The sequence below is a fragment of the Microcaecilia unicolor genome, chromosome 7, assembly GCF_901765095.1.
Source record: "Microcaecilia unicolor chromosome 7, aMicUni1.1, whole genome shotgun sequence".
In the NCBI taxonomy this organism is placed as follows: Eukaryota; Metazoa; Chordata; class Amphibia; order Gymnophiona; family Siphonopidae; genus Microcaecilia; species Microcaecilia unicolor.
The window spans coordinates 252,067,251-252,088,670 of NC_044037.1; the positions used below are offsets into that span (position 1 = coordinate 252,067,251).

General features: G+C 40.1%; 1 protein-coding gene across 1 annotated transcript in view; it reads left to right on the forward strand.

Annotated features, from left to right (window-relative positions):
* NEB (nebulin) overlaps window positions 1-21,420 on the forward strand; it is a 424,680-nt gene that overhangs the window by 140,756 nt on the left and 262,504 nt on the right. The window contains 8 exon segments of the mRNA XM_030209286.1: window positions 1,467-1,571; window positions 4,400-4,507; window positions 9,049-9,360; window positions 12,275-12,481; window positions 16,016-16,120; window positions 16,767-16,874; window positions 20,354-20,665; window positions 20,801-21,007. Coding sequence (XP_030065146.1) covers window positions 1,467-1,571; window positions 4,400-4,507; window positions 9,049-9,360; window positions 12,275-12,481; window positions 16,016-16,120; window positions 16,767-16,874; window positions 20,354-20,665; window positions 20,801-21,007 — 1,464 coding nt within the window.

The following is a 21,420-nucleotide window of genomic DNA, read 5'->3' on the forward strand; positions in this document are numbered from 1 at the left end:
AAAATAATACCAAATACATTTTTAAGACTGAAATGAATTCATCAACATGCTTTTTAGTTTAATATTAAAACTCACCATAATTGTGATTTTTACTATTTTAGATCACCTTTTATAGGCTGGTATCTAATTATTAGTAAAAGTCTATGATCTTTACAATGCAAGAAAGAAGACATTTTTAAAAACAATATCAACACTTCATCCAGATAACTTGGCATGGGTTCCCCTAACACAGCTACTCCAAATACACCTACTTTTATCTCTTTACTCACAGGGTTGCAACAACCTTGTATCTCGACATATAGATTATGTCTTTCAATATCTAGTAGGAATAAAATATTAAAAATAATTCCAACTTTTGTTACAGAAAGAAATCTTTGAATGTTCCAAGAACACTGATGTAGTCCTCTTTAAGAACAGCAGTAGAAATTCAAAGCTGACTGAGGGGCCAAGAAAATTGACTAGTTTTTAGTCAAACCAAACTGGCTAGCTTTACAGATAAAAGTTTGGTTAAATGTAGCTGGTCAGATTTGGACCTGCTAAATTTAATAGACATCCCATCAGTGCTGAAAGTCAATACTGACTGACTAAGTCCTTGGAAATCCAGCCTGAAGAACCCCTCCCTCCTTTTAAAAAGCGGCAGTAAGCCCAATGCAGGCTTACCGCCGGCCCAATGCAGTTGCCAGTGGTAGATCCAGCCCCAGCGTGCCCCATTTGCTGCGCTATGGAAATTCGGCCACAATTTTTCTAGTGTGGCAGTAACCCGGCGGTAATTGAGCAGCACTGTGCGCTACCCGGTTACTGCCAGATTAGCTCGGGAGCCTTTACCGCCATCTCAATGGGTGGTGGTAATTGCTCCCCCTCGCTTGGCCATGCGGTAAGAGCAATCTTACTGCATGATCATGCCTGTTTTCAATAACACAATACCATTAATCTCATTTTCCAATGAATATCTTCAATAGTCTTCTCACTAAATCCAAAATATCCACTGCTATTCAAGATAGAATGGTGGCTTTGATGTCTGCAGCATAAGGGGCAGATCCTTGATAAAACCATGGGGCGAAACATGGCCATTTATTCTTTAAAGAATGCTACTTAAGATAAGTTCTTAATTCTTAAAATTAAAAAGGCTGAAAGTTTTTGAAGTGTTGCTGGTGTATACAGCTTGATAAATGACCGATGACAAGTGAGCACATAAAGCTTAGAGCAATGAAAGTTTGGAGCTCGGAGTGATTCATGCCCATTTTCAGGCACTGTTACCCGCTGCGGTAAAAAGGGCCACAGTGCGCAGCCAAAATGGCCCCCACTGCTAGTGCAGGGGCCTTTTTACCGCAGCTTGGTAAAAGGACCCCTAAGGTTAGTTTCTGAAGCATGCTGCTGTGTGTTATAAATAAAACCAAATTTAATGCAAGTCAATTTGCACATGGGTCTTATGTGGTGTTATAAAATATTCTTTCTTTATCTTTCAGTTAAGTTACAAAGCTTCTGGAGAAAAATTTAAGCATAAGTATACTCTGACCCCTGATCATCCTGATTTTATTCAAGCCAAAGTTAATGCATTAAACTTAAGTCATGTAAGTATGACAGTTTTCTCAATGGTAACAAATTGTGTTTCAGGCACAGTTTAGATGATAGGGGGGTTTGTACATGTAGTCTAACACATGCAGAAATATAAGTTCACGGGGATACTGCCAGCATGGGGTTCAAACTAACCAGTTTTCCCCTGATACTCCCTTAAACCACCACATTCTTCAAAAACTACTTCCCAATCTAAATTACGTAAAATTTCCCCTTCCCTTTCCATCCCTCCATTATCCACCTTCCTGTACCTCCGTCCTCCACCCCCCCCCCTTTCCACTGCCCTTAGACATTCTCCAACTCAGTGTTCCAAAGAAAGGAAATACATCGTCCAAAAACCTGAACACTCCCCAAGCAGACCTGAAAAGACCTACGCCCCCCCCCCCCCCCCCATCCTCTGGTACCCAAACATCTCCTATTCCCTCTCACCTTTCCTACCCCTACCCCCTTCAGTTCCAACTTACTGGTTCATGAGGTCTAGTATAATCAATGTAGAAGTTCAAGTCCTGTTTTAAACCCTCTTTTATTTTTTGTAACATACTGATTAATTTATTATATTGCATCTCCCCCACCTTCTCAAGCCACTCCCCAATACTCGGGCAATACTGCCACCACCCTAACTGCAAAAGCAAGATCTTCACTAGCCTCCCTGCCTGATCCACTTCACAACTCTCTCCTGTAGTTTGAAATAATGTTTTGTATGTTACTGCCAGAATAAAAAGTTTAAAAAAAAAATAGCAAGTGAATTGTGTACTAATTCTATTACACTGTCAAGGTACAAATGTTGCTTTTTTCTTGTTACCTATTCCAAGTAATAGCCATTTAAGTGAGCATCCCTATGTTATTCATTTAACCCCCCCCCCCCCCCCCCCCGCCTTTAAAAAAGCTGCATTAGCAGCTGCCAGTTCGGTAGTGTCAGCACAGCCCATTCAAAGTGAATGGGCTGCGTCGGCATTGCGGCACAGCTTTGTAAAAGGGGGTGTTAAGGACATGTCTTTTTCTGACTGTGGGGCATGAAATCTTCATTAACACTAAGCTAATCTTTTATGAATCCTCAGACCTGACGTTAAAGCCCCTGTATTATGCTCAGCTCTTTGATCTGTGCACGTCTGTACATCTGTGCTGAATAGCTAATAGCCTGGTCACCATAGATTTAAATGTGCTATGCACTGGTGTGTGTGTGCTAATTGCACACAATTAGCTGATATGAAAACCCATTTTTGCATAGGGCGCCCACAAAATTGTGAGCTAAAGCTGAACTAACCAGCAAAGAAAGTCTAGTACACGTTCTGCATCAGCCCTTTGATGCTGTGAATCTACATGGGTTCATTTGCACATACAGTACATTTATTTATTTTTAAAATAATCTATCTATTTATCTGTCTATACTATGCATATGCATAAAGGATTGCTCTATTCTGGCTAGTTTGCATCTCTGTGTCCCAACGGCCGGTCACAGAAGTTTGATTGCTTGCTCGATCCCACTTTTTGCTTTCCTCTTTAGTGTAACTCCGTTTTTGCTTTGAATCTGTTTGTCTGATTTTAGAAATACATTTGTTTAGGATATGGCCAGGCTGTCTTGGCTGACAGCAGTCTTTCCTCTTTCATCCCAGGGAATGTGTATTTCTTTTATTATTAGAATTAGTGTTATTTTTGAGCTGAATTGCTTAAAAAGTTTGCTCACTTAAGATTAGTGGTTGGATTTCTGATAATCTCCTAGGTAGAATCCTTCCTTGTGAACTGGGATTAACTTCATTAAATCATGCAGTGATTCTGGAATACAATCTAATGTAAGGGATGAAGAAGCTCTGTAGACACTGGCATAGCTTTTGTTTTAAAAGAAAATGCACTTCCCCTCAAAATACACCTGGGGAACACATGTGACTTTATTAAAATGGAACAATGTTCCTGCTGACATTCAAAGATATTTATCTGGTTAACAGGTGCTGCTAACTGAATAAATGCCAGCCAGGGGAATATTTAGCAACTTTAACCAGATAATGCTTCTTAATACTGTTATCTCTGTATGGGAATGCTTCACTAATAGCCCTGCCAGTGGGGGGGTGCTGTTTCACTATCACATGTTCAATAGTGAGGGCCAGGCAAGCTCTGCAGGACTCCAGGGAACCTGCCTGTCCCTAGCAATTGAAAAAAACAAAATTAAAGTACCCCCTTGCCCCCACATACAAAAAAAACAAAATTAAAGCACCCCTGCCCCCACATACACACACTGGCAGCAATACAGTTGGAGACCCCCCCACACACACATTTTAGAGGGAACAGTGCTGCTGAATATTCCCTCTGACTGCTTCAGCGCCATCCAGACAGTGCTGGGGTAGTCCACATGCCAAACTTAGGTGGCGCTAGAGTAGAGGCTATCTGGTTAGCTCTGATATTCATACTACTAACTGGATAAAGTTGGGACAGAAAAATGACTGTCCTAATTTATCTGGGTTGCTATCTGGTCTGAATATGGCTGTTAATTGGATAGCACTGCCAGTCAGTGTTGATTCCCAGATGTTCAGCACCAATCTGTATCCAGACACCAGTGCTAAATATCTGGTGGATTTTTTTTTTTACCTTCAGTGACCAGTGTTTTAAACCCACTGCCTGCTGTGGGCTAAATATTGGCCCCAAAGCATTTATTCTAAAATAATGACTGTTCAGTTTAGATAGGGTCACATCCCTGATGTGTGGAATGGTGATGAATATTGGTCAAGGTTACTGCTCCAGCAGAGATGACGTAAACCTTTCTTCACAACTGTCTGTTGAAAACAAAAGTGTTTAGAACAAAATGTTAACTTTTATTTTTCCCTCTTTAAAGGCTCACTACACAGCAGACTGGAACGAACACCTTGCCAAAGGATATGACTTGAGAACAGATGCCATCCCCATAGTAGCTGCCAAAGCTTCAAGAAACATAGCCAGTGATGTAAGTATAAATTTTGATGGAAGATTAAAACTGTTTCACCTTGAAGTGACACAAGCTTCTCTATAGATCGCCTAAAGTTAGGTGCCAAAACAATGCATGCTAAGCACGAATTCTGTATTAGCAATTGCGTGTGCAAGTGCTGTTGTGAATACTAAGATAGATCCACATTTGCACGCTTAATTTGGGGTGTGAGCATTTACGCTAGCTCAATGGCTGGTGTAAATGCTATATTTAGATGCATAAATGCTAGTATTCTATAAGCTGTGCACATGTATTGGGCACACCCCTGACCTGCCCATGTCACTCCCCATTCCAAACCCCCTTGCATGCTAAGGATTGGGGGGTATTCTATATATGGCGCCTAAAAAATCTGCATGGAAAACATTTTTGCCTAGGCATAATCTATAAGCAATGCCTAGATTTAGGCATGGTATATAGAATACACTTAGTTGATATCCCAGCGCCTAAAACTATGCACGCTCATTTACACCAATGAAAACATGGAGTACATCTCAGCGTGTAGATATAGGCACAGAGGGCCATATTCTATAACTAAGCACATAAATTTTGGAATGCACATGAAACGCCCATTTCCCCACCTACAGTGGGGGAAATAAGTATTTGATCCCTTGCTGATTTTGTAAGTTTGCCCACTGACAAAGACATGAGCAGCCCATAATTGAAGGGTAGGTTATTGGTAACAGTGAGAGATAGCACATCACAAATTAAATCCGGAAAATCACATTGTGGAAAGTATATGAATTTATTTGCATTCTGCAGAGGGAAATAAGTATTTGATCCCTCTGGCAAACAAGACCTAATACTTGGTGGCAAAACCCTTGTTGGCAAGCACAGCGGTCAGACGTCTTCTGTAGTTGATGATGAGGTTTGCACACATGTCAGGAGGAATTTTGGTCCACTCCTCTTTGCAGATCATCTCTAAATCATTAAGAGTTCTGGGCTGTCGCTTGGCAACTCGCAGCTTCAGCTCCCTCCATAAGTTTTCAATGGGATTAAGGTCTGGTGACTGGCTAGGCCACTCCATGACCCTAATGTGCTTCTTCCTGAGCCACTCCTTTGTTGCCTTGGCTGTATGTTTTGGGTCATTGTCGTGCTGGAAGACCCAGCCACGACCCATTTTTAAGGCCCTGGCGGAGGGAAGGAGGTTGTCACTCAGAATTGTACGGTACATGGCCCCATCCATTCTCCCATTGATGCGGTGAAGTAGTCCTGTGCCCTTAGCAGAGAAACACCCCCAAAACATAACATTTCCACCTCCATGCTTGACAGTGGGGACGGTGTTCTTTGGGTCATAGGCAGCATTTCTCTTCCTCCAAACACGGCGAGTTGAGTTCATGCCAAAGAGCTCAATTTTTGTCTCATCTGACCACAGCACCTTCTCCCAATCACTCTCGGCATCATCCAGGTGTTCACTGGCAAACTTCAGACGGGCCGTCACATGTGCCTTCCGGAGCAGGGGGACCTTGCGGGCACTGCAGGATTGCAATCCGTTATGTCGTAATGTGTTACCAATGGTTTTCGTGGTGACAGTGGTCCCAGCTGCCTTGAGATCATTGACAAGTTCCCCCCCTTGTAGTTGTAGGCTGATTTCTAACCTTCCTCATGATCAAGGATACCCCACGAGGTGAGATTTTGCGTGGAGCCCCAGATCTTTGTCGATTGACAGTCATTTTGTACTTCTTCCATTTTCTTACTATGGCACCAACAGTTGTCTCCTTCTCGCCCAGCGTCTTACTGATGGTTTTGTAGCCCATTCCAGCCTTGTGCAGGTGTATGATCTTGTCCCTGACATCCTTAGACAGCTCCTTGCTCTTGGCCATTTTGTAGAGGTTAGAGTCTGACTGATTCACTGAGTCTGTGGACAGGTGTCTTTCATACAGGTGACCATTGCCGACAGCTGTCTATCATGCAGGTAACGAGTTGATTTGGAGCATCTACCTGGTCTGTAGGGGCCAGATCTCTTACTGGTTGGTGGGGGATCAAATACTTATTTCCCTCTGCAGAATGCAAATAAATTCATATACTTTCCACAATGTGATTTTCCGGATTTAATTTGTGATGTGCTATCTCTCACTGTTACCAATAACCTACCCTTCAATTATGGGCTGCTCATGTCTTTGTCAGTGGGCAAACTTACAAAATCAGCAAGGGATCAAATACTTATTTCCCCCACTGTATAACCATGCCCCTTTTTCTCTGCACGCATTAGAAGTTAGGTGCAGTGCGTTACAGAATACGCTTAGTGAGTTGTGTGTGTAAATTCTAATTATTTCCAATTAGTGCTCATTATTGCTTGTTAAGTGCTGTTATTTTTTATTTATTTATGACATTTATATCCCGCTTTAGCCCGAGTAGAATTAAGGTTCAATGTGGCTTACGTAACGATTAGAAAAGCATGAACATGCTCAAAATATATTAACAGAAAGTAAAACACATCATATAATGTTAAACTAGTAAAACTTGAGTTAGGAACAGATATAATTAAATACTTGATTTAAGCTAGATAATTGAAATATGGAGGAAAAAGGTAAAAGGCTAGGATTAACTGGGATAGACAGGGAGGTAAAAATTAATGCCATGAATTTATTTGAGAAGAGTGCTTATTTCCTTAAAGGTTAGCCTGAAGAAGTGAGTTTTCAATAGACTTTGGAATAACAAATAATCATCAGTGCATGTGATGGTTTTAGTAAGGAGCTCCAAATTTTAGTGCTTTGATATGAAATGTTAGCAGTATGGATTGTTTTGTAGGTTACTCTCTTACAATTTGGGAAATGTAGGATAAGATATTCTCTAGATGATTTAGAGGCATTATGTGAAGGTAATTCAATGAGGTTGTTCATGTATATTGGGGCCAAATCATACAAAATTTTATGAATGAAGGTACATAGCTTGAATGATATTCTATCTTTTATTGGCAGCCAATGTAAATCATACAGAAGAGGGGTTGCTTTGATGAAGCATGGTTGTCTGAATATGAGACGTGTGGCAGTGTTTTGAGCAGTTTGTCGTTTTTTGAGGAGATCTCCTTTAAGTCCTGTGTAAATACAGTTGCAGTAATCAAATTTTGTTAGGACTAGGGATTGAACTAAGGTACGGAAAGACTGATTTTGCGAAGAAATGGTCTTAGTCTCCTCAATTTCCATAATGAATTGAAGACACTTGAGACCACTTTTGAAATGTGGATACCTAGAGTGAGGAATTGGTCAGTTGAGACTCCTAAGATTTTCATAGTTGAGTCAAGGGATATGTGATGTTCTCAGTGATAAATGATTTAAGATTTATAGCGTGATGAGGATTAGTAACTATTAAGAATTTAGTTTTATTTGTGTTGAGTTTTAATTTGAAATTGGATGCCAAAGAGAGATACCTAATCTGATGATATGAGTAATTTAATTTATTTCTTTATTGAATGGAATGTAGATGGTAAAATCATCTGCATAAATGAATGTTAGGAGACCATTTTTCTCCAGTAAATTGCCTAATGGAATTAACATGATGTTAAATAGGATGGGGGACAATGGAGAGCCCTGGGGCACTCCACAAACAGGAGACTGTATTGATGAAATTGTACCTGATTGTTTGAGTTGGTATGATCTAGACCTTAGGAAGCCTGAGAACCATTTTAACACAGCTCCACAGATTCCATAATGGTCAAGGATGTTTAGGAGGATATTATGATCAACAGTGTCAAAGGCACTGGACATATCAAATTGGAGTATTAATATTTTATTGCCAAAGCTAAGTTCTCAACTAAATTTAGCTAGGAGGGTGGTGAGAACAGTTTCAGTACTGTGAGAAGGTCTAAAACCAGATTGTGAGCTATGTAAAATGGAGTGAATTTGGAGATAGTCTATTAGTTGGTGCGTGGTTAACCCCTATATTATCTTTACCAACAAAGAGACTGAAGCCACTGGTCTGTAGTTAGAGATTACACTTAGGCTGGTTTGCATATTCTTTGGTATAGGAGTCAAAATAATGTTGCCATTTTGAGGGGGGAATAGGCAAAATTTTTAAAAAGGCATTTTTTACAGGCACACTGAAAAATGGATATGCACACGCCCAAAACCTACACCTACACTACCGCAGGCCATTTTTCTGCACACCTTAGTAAAAGGACGCACAAGTGATTTAAACTGGTCAGCAGCTGGTTAAATCACTTTGAAAATCAGCCGGTTAGTTTTTATTATTTTGTTCTAGTAAATGTTGCTGTTTTGTTCCATCTGTCATTGTACTTTAGTAATTTTTTCTGTAAAAAGATATTGCACTTTCCTCACCAGCATCTTAATTATTTCTATCTATCTATTCCTCTATATGTGTAAGGATATATTTTTATCAGATAGTGGTTTAATTTTTTGTTTGATTAATGTTTGAATTAATTGTCCTTTTCTTGTGATTTATAAATGAGCATTACTTGTTTAGAAAAATGCATTTGAAAAGAGCAAAAATGACGGTGAAATGAACTTATTGTAAGCAAGATTCATGGACCTCTCTTGCTATGCAATTGGTTTTGTTTCCTGCAGTACAAGTACAAGGAAGCACACGAAAAAGAGAAAGGAAAGCAAGTTGGATTCCGCAGCCTGCAGGATGACCCCAAACTGGTGCACTACATGCAGGTGGCAAAAATGCAGTCGGACCGCGAATATAAGAAAGATTATGAGAAAAGCAAGACAAAATACCAAACGCCTGTGGATATGCTGAGTGTGAAAGCAGCTAAGCAAGCCCAGGAAGTGACTACAAACACGAACTACAAGCAATTGATCCATGACTACACGCTCTTGCCTGATGCCATGAACCTGGAGCTGTCCAGAAACATGATGCAGATCCAGAGCGATGTAGGTGATCTTTGTCATACCTTTCACAGAAAATGCTTTATATCATGCAGTCTAGCAGATTTTGGGGTTGAGCTATTTGAAAGGTCATAGATAATCATCTATTGATTGTTGGATGGAAGTAACCTGCAGTTCCGTGTGAAACTGTGTCCATGCTTATTTTATTATTATACCACTGATATGCGTTATTTTGCCATTAGTACATTCACATAATATAAGAGAATCATGGGTAAGCCATGTACTAAGTCACTACCAGAAGGAGAACAGCGGGCTTCCTTGCTGTCATTTTGTTCAACAAAGCTAGAACGGCAAACTCTATCATTAGGGGTTCGGTATTTGGTAATTCTGTTCCAAACAGATATATATTTTATATTTCTTATATTTTTTGTAATTGATAGACCACCCTTCATTGAGCAATATCAGGGTGATGTACAGAGCAAAAGTGTATGTTGTAACTAACAGAACAACAGATACAATATGTATTGTTGCACAACAGAAGGTAACCAGAGGTAACTAACCTCTACACAATCTGAAAAGTCTGGGATAAAAATCAGATCTTTAAACCTATCTTGAATTCTTTATAATAGGAGTTCTCAACCCAGTCCTCAGGATACACCTAGCCAGTCAGGTTTTCAGGATATCCACAATAAATATGCATAAGATAGATTTGCATAGAATGGAGGCAGTGCATACAAATCTATCTCATGCATATTTATTGAGGATATCCTGAAAACCTGACTGGCTAGGTGTGACCTGAGTACTGGGTTGAGTCCTTGGGTCGCTTTATAGGAACTTTCTAGACACAACTTTATCAGAAGTGGGTTCTAAACTGTAGGAGAATGACACAAAAAGTGGAGCTGCAAAATTAGTCTAGGTGAAGTTTAGCTATAGCAAGTATAATCAGGTAGTTAGCTTGGGAGGATCTAAGCATTCATTGAGGGCTGTATGGGATAAGGGAGGACACAAGATAGATGGGCAAGCCTGTGTAGCAGTGGCGTAGCTTCGTGAGGCCTGAGGACGCCCGGGCCCCAGTAGATTTGGCCCTGGCCCCCTGCCGACGTTCCCTTTGAACCCCCCTCCCGCCAACAACCCTCCCCCACCGTCGCCACCTGCCCCGCCGCCGCAGCCGATACCTTGTTTGCTGGCCGGGCTAGCCGAAGAGAGTCTTTTCAGCGCCGGATTAGTGCCTTCATTCGAGGAACTTCCTGGTTATGATCAGCTGTTTCTGACGCCTTACGCGGTAGATAATGTCCTTTATTTATATGGATAAATCTTGCTTATTATTTTTTGTATGATATTCTTCATGATATAAATCTTTAATGATACCGTTTCTCTTTTTGACTATTGTCACTCTTATCTTTACTTTATCTTTGTTTTAAGTTTGGTTTTTTTACACATTGTTCAATGTTTTTATCTATAGACTCCTGATGCAGGCCGCCAGGCCGAAACACAATGTTGTGCCGAGTCATTTCTAAGGAAACATTAATAAACTGTGTTGATTTTATTATTAATTATTTTTTGGTCCCAGTTCTTTGGCTAAGCCTGGTGTACCTTTCCCACTTCTTTTATCTCTGTTTGCTGCCCTGTGGGATCTATTGAGTTCTCCACGTACGTGGATCCTCTTTAGCATGTGGTAAAACAAAGCATCTTACTAGTAGCCCATGCTGTTAGCTTTCCTCCTCGGGGGTATAATTATCAATATGAGCTACTGTTAAGATGTGGTATTTTACCACTAAGTCATGCTATTTTACCACAGGTCCCAATTTTTACAACACAGTGAAACCTCAGTTTTCATTGACTTCGGTTATCGTTGGTTTCGTTTTTCGTTGATTTTTTTCAGTGAAAATTTTGTCTTGGATTTCGTTGGTTGCCTTGGTTTTCACTGCTAATTTTGCGAAAACAAAGGGCAACCCATGCGTTCTCCTGCTCATTGGATTTACATTGATTCATATGGAAATAATTGCCTCGGTTTTCGACTGTTTTGGTTTTCGTTGATTGTATTCGGACGGATTATCAACGAAAACCGAGGTATCACTGTACTGATAACTGGAGTTAAGAGTAAAATAACACACGTTAATGTAGCCCATGCTAATTAACTTCTACCTTAAGCTAAAGAGTTAAGTGCATCTCAACAAGGGTAGTTAACTTAAGTCAAGTATATCATCAAACTGGCATGGTACTGGCCATAGTAAAACCATAACTATGGTGTTTCTTAAAACATAAAGCTCATTAGTAAATATTTCATTTCATTTCATTTATTATAATTTATATTCTGCTCTCATTCAGAGTGGAGTACAAACAAACAAACATACATACATAATAAAAAAACATATAATAAATAATACAGAGTAATAACCAACTGTAGACACCATATAGACCAATAAAACAGCAATCTCATATCAGTCTCTACTTTCAATCAAGCCAGAGATCTTACAGTCACTGTAAATTATCGATGAACGTCTTGAATTTAAGATATGCTTTAATAAATGGGCCACTTAAGGGTTAGATTTACTAAAGTATGCAAATCCAATTAATGCTCATTATTAGCAAATATGTTTTGTTGCATAAAATGGTGCCTGCAATAAGCTGATATTAATGTATGTTGGTGCATACCTACATAATAAATGTCAACTGATTACTGGTGGAAGAATGGGAGAAGATATTTGTTAAAAACGTGCATGTGTTTCAAACTTTTGGGTGTAGTAGGGTAGTTCTTTGACTTGCAGTTAAAAGGGATGGACATCCATGTTTTAAAATGTCTTTCCCTACGTGATGTTTGTATGGAATCTATAACAGTTAGAATGATTTGGGTTTTTCTTTGATGAATTCCTGTCTTGCACTACACACTTTTTTGAGGTTGCAGACCATTTTAACAAAATAATGATATGAATTATTTCTGATTCTTCCAATTTGTTAGAACCTGTATAAAACTGACTTCAATAACTGGCTTAAAGGAGTTGGTTGGATTCCGATTGGTTCTTTGGATAATGAAAAGGCAAAGAGAGCTAAAGAGATCCTCAGTGAAAAGAATTACCGCCAACATCCAGATAAATTGAAATTTACCATTGATATTGAGGCAATGGATCAAGTACTGGCCAAAAGTAACGCATTGATCATGAATAAGGTGAGATTTAAATGAATCCAGTTTAATCTATACTTTTTCTTCAACCCTTTGGTGCCATAGAGAATTTAGTCTCATCCATTATACATATGCTGATGAAATTCAGATCCTGCTTTTCAATCAAAGGGCCAGTGAATAAGACATGCCAGTGTCTCAATGAACATTTTATGAACGCGAGTAAATGGATGCAGACCAATAGATTCAAACTGAACCCCAGTAAAATGGCTACTTTGAAGTTATCAACAGTTCAAAGAGTAAAATTCATGGGGGTAATATGCAGCTGGCAGTGATAAACATTTTTCTGACCACTGCCGGCCTTATAACTTGATATTCAATGCCGGGTCATGTCCGGGCTTCAGCATTGAATATCAAGTTTATGTGGCACCGGCTAACACATGGCCAGTTAAGTGGATATTCAGAACTTAACCAGCCACGGATTGCCAAATAAAGATAGGACTGTGTTTTATGTGGTCCCATTTATGCGGTTACCCTTTCCGCTTAAGTGCTGAATATCAGCACTTAGGCAGCGAAGTGCCGTCTTCACCCCAAAATGTCCCCAAAATAGCTTGCTTTCATTTAGGCACTAACCACTCATTTTCAGTGGAGATAATCGGTTAAGTGCCACTGAAAATAAGTGGGTAGCCCCGAACAAGTAATTTAACCAGTCAGTGGCCATTTATGGCCAGATAAATCATTTTGAATATCAACCAGAAGGTTTATTTTCTTACTTGTTTGATTCCTAATGTTTATATTTAAGACTGTTAAGTCACCTTACAAGCCTATTTGAGCACACCAATCTTTTGGTAAGTCCCTCGATAGAGTCAATGAAGGATGCAAACGTTTGTACAGCAGCCTTTTCATTCATAGGACCTTGCCTATAGAATTTACTTCCACTTCAGCTGAGATCTGAGACTGATTATCTCAATTTTTGAAAGCAGTTGAAAACATTTCTGCTTCTTGTAGCTTTTGGCTAAAATGGTCAGAACTATTAGCTAGCACTTGTCAATTGTATTTCCTTATCTGGGTGCATCTTGTAATATTAATTGTTTTTATGATAGTGGATGTTAGATTGCACATGGTAGCAACTAGCATTATTAATATGCACTACTTTGAACTTTATGAAGTATAGGCTAGATTCTATATAATCACATCTAAAAAAAATCAGTGCCGAAAGAAAATAAGCCTAGGCATATTCTATAAATCACAGCTAAATTTAGACATTGTTTACAGAATATGCTCAACATCAATTTTCTGTGACTATATTTAGTTGTGGGTGGCCATTTACGCCGATGAAAACTTGGTGTAAATGCCTATGCCTAAATTACATGCGGAATGAGCCTATTCTTTAACAGTGTGCATAAATTCTAGGAATGTCCATGCCCCGCCCCCTTTTCAGATCCATATCTTAGAATTTACATGCATCACTTTATAGTATACTAGCCATTGAGCCCTTAAAAACGGGCTAGTATAGGAAAGGGGGGGTTGAAAGCCCCTTCCCGTCGCCGCTGCAAGGCCCCCCCTGCCGCCGAGCTCGCCCTCCCCGAGTCACCGCCACCCCTCCACCCAGCCGGGCCCTCGCGCCGCTATTGAAACAGTGAGGGAACGCAGCACACAGCTCTGCTGAGCTGCCGTCGGTCTTCCTTCTTCTTCTCTGCCTGTGTCCCGCCCTCGTGTGATGTAACGTCGTCGAGGGCGGGACACAGGCAGAGAAGAAGAAGGAAGGACGGCAGCTCAGCAGAGCTGTGTGCTGCGTTCCCTCACTGTTTCAATAGCGGAGCGAGGGCCCGGCCGGGTGGAGGGTGGGTGGCGGCGGTGACTCTGGGTGGGGGGAGCGTTAGCGATGGCGATTTTGTCCCTCGCAAATGCGCAGTAGAGATCCTCTCTGTTCCGCCCCCACGTATTGATGCGGGGGCGGGGCAGAGAGGGTCTCTACTGCGCATTTGCGAGTGAGTACGACACTCGCCATTTATATGTTTGATGCTTAGACATTTGTGCACATAAATCTATTAATGCCAATTAGTGTCAATAATCAGCACTGATTGGCTTGTTAATTAAGTTGTGTGTGTAAATCCAGAATACGACCGGATCTGCGTGTGCAAGTCAAGTCGCACTATATAGAATCCTGGGGTATATATGTAAACCTCGAATGCAGCCCAGCTCTACCACAGGATCGCCTACTTTATACACATGTACAAGTAATGTGGCTTACTCCATATCTCTCTGATATTCAAAGCTATGTAACTGGCCAGGAACAGCTCCTGGCCAGTTAAATAGTGTTTAAGTGTCAAACTGTGGATATTCAGCAGGAGATAGCCAATTATTTACCGCCAAATATCCCGGTTAGCATATAGCCGTTATCCAGCTATATTGCATAACATAGCTGGTTAGGCATGGATATTCAGCACCTAACCGGTGAATTTTATGAGGGGCTAACTGTCCCAAGGGTCCCCTCTAGTATGCTGGTCAGCTGCCCACATACCAGAGGGGTCTGCTAGAAGGCTACTCATCTGACTCCATGTTTGTGCAGGAAAATATAAGTGTTCCCTATTACCCATTCCAACCCAAGAGATTAGTTACACCTTGTTGTATAAGAAAGAGAGAAGATAGGTTTCATAGATATATGGCTTTATTCTTACCAAAGCAATACAAGGCAATCAGGTACGTAGGCAGGGGTGGAGGTCCATCTGACAGCATCTCAGTATGACAGCCTGGGAGATCTCCAACCCCACCCAAATTTGGTCAGTTTTTTATACTCTTCTGCTTACATTCAAATCAATGGGCCCCCATACCTTTCCATGATAAAGTTGTTTACTTCTTTTCATGCCCAACCGCAAGATGCTCCTCAGGAAGTCCCCCTCCCTTTCGGACAGCTGGTCCAACTTCCCTATTTTATTTTGGGACTTCCCTATTCCTCTGTTGCCATCTGAAGATCTTAAGATATTTCACAATTTTCCATCTGAAAAAACAAGTCTCCTCTAACTCAGATACAGAGGTAAAGGAAGCCATATTACAGATGAGAGATTCCATTTTGATTTCAGATTCCTTGACCATTCTTTTCCTATTTATGCCTCAATCTGAGCTTTAGGCTAGGCCTTGCTTTTCCAGCAGGCCTCAGGTTGTACCATAATTCTACACCGGCTATGTTGAGCAGTCAAAAGAAGCTGTTTAAATAGCAGGCCTATCTTTGATCACTAAAAGGTTAACTGGTTAGCGCTGAATATCAGCATTACTGGTTAACTTTTTAGTGGCCAAAATAAATCCAGATATTCAATGCCGGTTGCCTGATACTGCCCAGTATTGAATATCCGGGTTTAACGCTGGTGGCAGACAGCAAACGCACTGCCTGTCGCTGGCTGAATATCAGGCCATATTTATATATTTGTATGTATATGGCACAAATCTGTCATCATTTACTTTCTATGTATAAAACTGTTTTTTTCCCACAGAAAGCGTTTCTAAAATCATCCTCGTAGTCTTTAGCACACTTTCCTCCATATTGTCATATTACTGAGTCATATTGTATTGTTTCATTTGCAGAGATCTTATACCGAGGCATGGAATAAAGACAAGACCAAAATTCATGTTATGCCTGACACACCTGAAATCCTGCTGTCCAGGGTGAACCAGATAAACTTGAGTGATGTAAGTTGCAGTAATCAGAGTATAAGAACCAAGAGTGTGTACAGGGATGGGACCACGGAAATCCACAGTGCTAATGAAAAAAGACCCACTTATGCCACGGATAGGGTGGGGATGGAAAAGAATCAACTGGGGATAGGGCGGGGATAGATCCTAACTGACAGGGGATGGGTGGAGATGGGGACCAGATTGTGTCTCCATGCACACCTCTAGTGTCAAATCGGTGGAACAGCATGAACATTATGGACTTTGAAATTTAAGAAAACAGCTTACTTACCAATACTTACCTACTTGATTGCTTAACATAAAGTGTTAATAACAAGAATATATTTTTCTTGAATTTATAAGATCACTCAATTGCGGGTTGGATATGGGTTTGGTGAGAGGACGATGAGGGGACGGTAGCAAAATGATAGGGTTGAGGAAGAAGATGTAGGGTTGGGGTGCGGATGGAAAAGAATTGACTGAGGATGGAGTGAGGATGGGGACCAGATTATGTCCCCGTACACACCTCTAATAAGAGCACAGTCTTCCCTTACGATAATTCCATAAAGATTGTACAATTCTGAAAGTAAAACGTAGACCAAGGCTTTTCAGAATCTTTACAAATATTTCATGTGACGTTACTGTACTTATGCTTTTTAAATAGAAATTATACAGATCTGCTTGGGAAGAAGATAAGAAGAAGGGGTATGATTTGAGACCAGATGCTATTCAAGTAAAAGCAGCAAAAGCCTCTAGAGACATTATCAGTGATGTAAGTTTGACCTTTAATTTGCATTGATGTATTGCTGAAAGTGAGCTAATCCTAATATTTTTAGTATATTCCTTCAGAATTCCCTGTGGCACATAGAAATCTCAAAATAATCAATTAAAACTATCCATTCCTGAATCACTTAGGGATACCCATAAAAAGCATTTTTTTTTACCTCACTGTGATGTAGTGGTGTATATTTTTAAAGTTCAGAATGTGTACAAGTATTTGCAAATTTAGGGGTCCTTTTGCTAATCTGCGGTAAAAATAGACCATAGCATGCCCAGACTTGGGTCTTCAAGTATAGAGGATCAAAAGCAAGGATTTTAATTCAAACAATCAAATGTGCCTGACGTGGTCACATTTCGCCAGAAATTTGCATCAGAGGCAAAACTAGAGAGGTTAGATCAGAAAACACGCTTCTCTCTAGAGTAACAATGAAGATGAATTGGCCTTGCAGCAAATCTGCCAAGGGTTCTCCAGTACATCAACCAACTTGGTGTTAAGGGCTTGTGCGTTATCCATACGCTAACTAGTTAGGACCAGATTCAATATATAGCGCCTAAAAATCGGTATAAACTGCCTAAAGTTAGGCATGGTTTATAGAATACATGTAGTGCCCGTTGCCGCAACTAAAATTTAGGTGCGACCATATATACCAGCTAAAACCTGGTGTAAATGCCTGCACCTAATATAGGTACAGATCGTACATATTCTATAACAGTGCACGTAATTTTTAGGAATGGCCACAACCCACTCATGCCCCTCCCACAGCCACACCCTCTTTTGAGATCCACATATTAGAATTTACGTGCATCGCTGTATAGAATATGTTTAGAAAGTTGTTCGCGTAAGTTCTAATAAGTGCCAATTAGTGCTGATAATTGCTTGTTAGTGGCCAATTATCAGTGATGATTGGCTTGTTAAGCAAATTGTGTTACACACACAACTTTATTCGGCATATATAGAATCTGGGGGTTAGAATGCTACATTACTATGTAGATGTGCTAACTGATTAGCACAGGAATTCCCATTCTCTGCCTCTGCCATACCCCCTCAAAAAATTTGTTAGCACATGATTAATGTGCGCAGATTGCAAAATTACCGCAAGATGCCTGAGTGCGTCCCGCAGTACCCCATTTTTTTTGCTGCATTACACATTCATTAGCACCTAATGCAGCTTAGCAAAAAGACCCTTAGACTCTTTCTTGACTGTCAGTAAACTTTGGGGTGGATATTCATCACCATTTAACCAGACAGGAAAGACTCCTACCTGGCACTGGCCAGGCCACCTGCTAATATTCAGCAGCACCTAACTGGAGAGTGCCTCTGAATATTAGCGCAGACCATCATGACACTATCCGATTAGTGCAAGAATGATCTTGGGCAGAGGATGGGTGGTCACAGAAGTTATCCAGGCACCATAGATATTCACTACCATAAGTTTCAGTATAGCCTGAAAATGTAAAGCCATTTAGGGCCCCTGTTTACTAAATTGCGTTAGGAATTAAATGTGGGTTTTAACGTGTCTTAATTGTTAATGCAGAGCTTAGAAAAAGGTTAATGCAGCGTATTAATTTACATGTGTTAATTGCCACATTAAATTTAATATTAGGGGAGCAGAAAGTCATGGAGAGTGTGCCTTCCAGTAAACATAGGTGTCGCTAACTGCCAGCATAGCGGATAATACAGAACACTTAACTATATGTGTAGAAGGGCAGCTATCCATTCCAGCATTAGTGGCTACATGACTTATGAAAATTATACCATATAAATATGACTCCACTTTAAATAAATGCTGGATTTATATAACAAACACACTCAGGATATCTGATACTCTGCACAGATACCCGCAGGATTCAGCAAAACAGCACAAGTAAACGTGTTGGTCAATGAACCTCAATAGTAACATTCTGTGTTTACATCCACTTATGTGCAGCGCCTTGCATACTTAAATCTTCATTGGTTCAATGACCGCCACCTTCCTATTTTGTTTGTATTGTTCAATAAACTTTTTATAGTGACATACTTAATCAATGAATGTTATATTTTTCATGTTACATGAAATATCTTGGCAAATGTCGGCAGGATGAGCGGCGGTGGCTAATTTTAGGGGACTTCCTTGAGAAAGCAATTCAGCGAAACATGTGCCGTGTCAGAGAAGAGTGCCCCTAAGCAGACTAGATTAAAGTTTCATTTCAAAGATGAGTATCATGTAATGTAAAAAAATATAATATTCATTGATTAAGTTTGTCACTATAAAAAGTTTATTGAACAATACCAACGAAATAGGAAGGTGGCGGTCATTGAACCAATGAAGATTTAAGTATGCAAGGTGCTGTGCATAAGTGGATGTAAACACAGCGTGTTACTACTGAGGTTCATTGGCCAACATGTTTACTTATGCTGTTTTGCTGGATCTTATGTAAAGTAGAGCCATTGACCTGCTTTCATGGCACGGCTGCCTTCTCCCAAGTGCTTCCCCTACTATTACCACAGAGGCTTACGGATTTTGTGGATTAAGTTTTGCAGTTAACATGTGCTAACCACAAAAGATTAATGTAGTTAAGCAAATAGAGGCCTTAGCTATTTAAACCATTATAGGAATAGTCATATCACTCAACATGGCACTTCTTGTTTATTATAGCGTGTATTAATGGAATGGAGACAATCTCTCAGACTAGCCTCTCACCCATGCTCATATGCTTATAGTGAGTTTGTTGTGACATAAGAAGAAAAAAGTTTCCGATAATGCTAATATGTTAGAGTGGGAAGATATTTTAATTAAAGCAAAAACCTCCTTCTGATATTCATTTGCTCAATACCCTATGGAATGCTTTTCTTCTTATTTATTCTAAGTGGTGATACTGAGACCTTCCACATTAAATTTCACTACACAATTATGAAAGTCTGAGAAGCAAGATGGAAACATCTGATTGGCTATCTATAGTACAGGCTTGTCCAACCTTTTTCTATCAGGGGCCACATTTTCTCTTTTATAATATTCGGAGAGCCAAAACATGCACTGTTGTATTTTGCTGCATGTTTCATCAAATAGTGGCAAAATAAGACAATGCATCATCCTCTCCCCAGCTTTCACCCAATCTCTCTCGCTCATGTAACCGCCATCGCCCAGCCTCACCTGGGTCAGCTACAGAAGAAACAGCAGGATTCCTGCTTCCCCACCACAACTTGCTCTCTGTAAGCTTGAGCCACATGATGCAGGAAGTTTGGGTTGGTCTCGTGGTCTCGGAATGCTGGGTTCTGGCCCACAGGCTGTAGGTTGGACAAACCTGCTATAGCATCATCTAGGAAAATAAAAATAAATGAAATTTCTCTGCTACTAGCTTTTCCATATAACTATCATATATATAGACTCATACAATTGAATATATATTTCCAGTAAAACAGAAGCCTGGCAGAATATCACTGATATTTTCAGGTTCTGCTGTCAATAACAGTTTTTTTTTCCCATTTTGCAGTATAAATATAAACAAGCTTTCCATGCAGCCAAAGGAAAGCAGATTGGTTTCCGCAGTCTTCAAGACGATCCCCTGTTGGTACATTTCATGAGAGTGGCTAAAATGCAGTCTGAGCGTGAATACAAGAAGGACTATGAAAAGACCAAGACAAAATTCTACAGCCCAGCGGATATGTTGAGTATTACAGCTGCCAAACAGGCTCAGGACGTGACCACCAATGTAAACTACAAACAGCTGATCCATGATTACAGAATGCTGCCTGATGCCGTCAATTTTGAACTGGCCAGAAACAGGCAGCAGATTCATAGTGATGTAAGTGAAAGGTCTGAAACTGTAAACAAGTTTCAGGAGTAAGAATATTTTGTTGTCTGGATGTATAAAAGTTTATTAGCACATTTTTCAGGAGGTAGGCCATCTCATTTGACTTTTTTAATACTTTCTTTTCAGTCTGTATACAAATCTGAGTACAATGACTACTTGAAGGGTGTGGGATGGATGCCGCTAGGGTCTTTGGAAGATGAGAAGAATAAGAAAGCTATGGCGGCAATAAGAGAGTCAAAGTACCGCCAGCACCCAGACACATTTAAGTTCTCAAGCCTCATGGACTCCATGGATATGGTTCTAGCTCAGAATAATGCTAAGATCATGAACAAGGTAAGGACATGCTTGCATTTAATTTATGGATGTGGATAACTATGTACCAGATTTAAAGTTATACTCAACAAGGTTAAGTTCCAATAAATTTCAAATTACATAGAAATAAATTAGATTCCTGAGTCTTCAATAAGATTTTTCACTGTAAGGCTGATGTATTAAGCAGTGAAGTTCTTTGCTGGTATGAGCTGCTGCCACAAGAAGTTATTCTAGAGATACCGGCTCAGTTAAACTGTATGTAAATTGGTGTTATGAGGTTTTATTTTTCCAATAGAGTCTATGTGAAATCACATATTTTATCACAAAAAAAGTAACATACCCTCCCCCCCCTCCGAAGGTGATTTTCCATACAGAGTTCAGCTGTAGCAAAACCACTAATGAGCTGATTTACATGCTTCTGCTCATTAGTATTT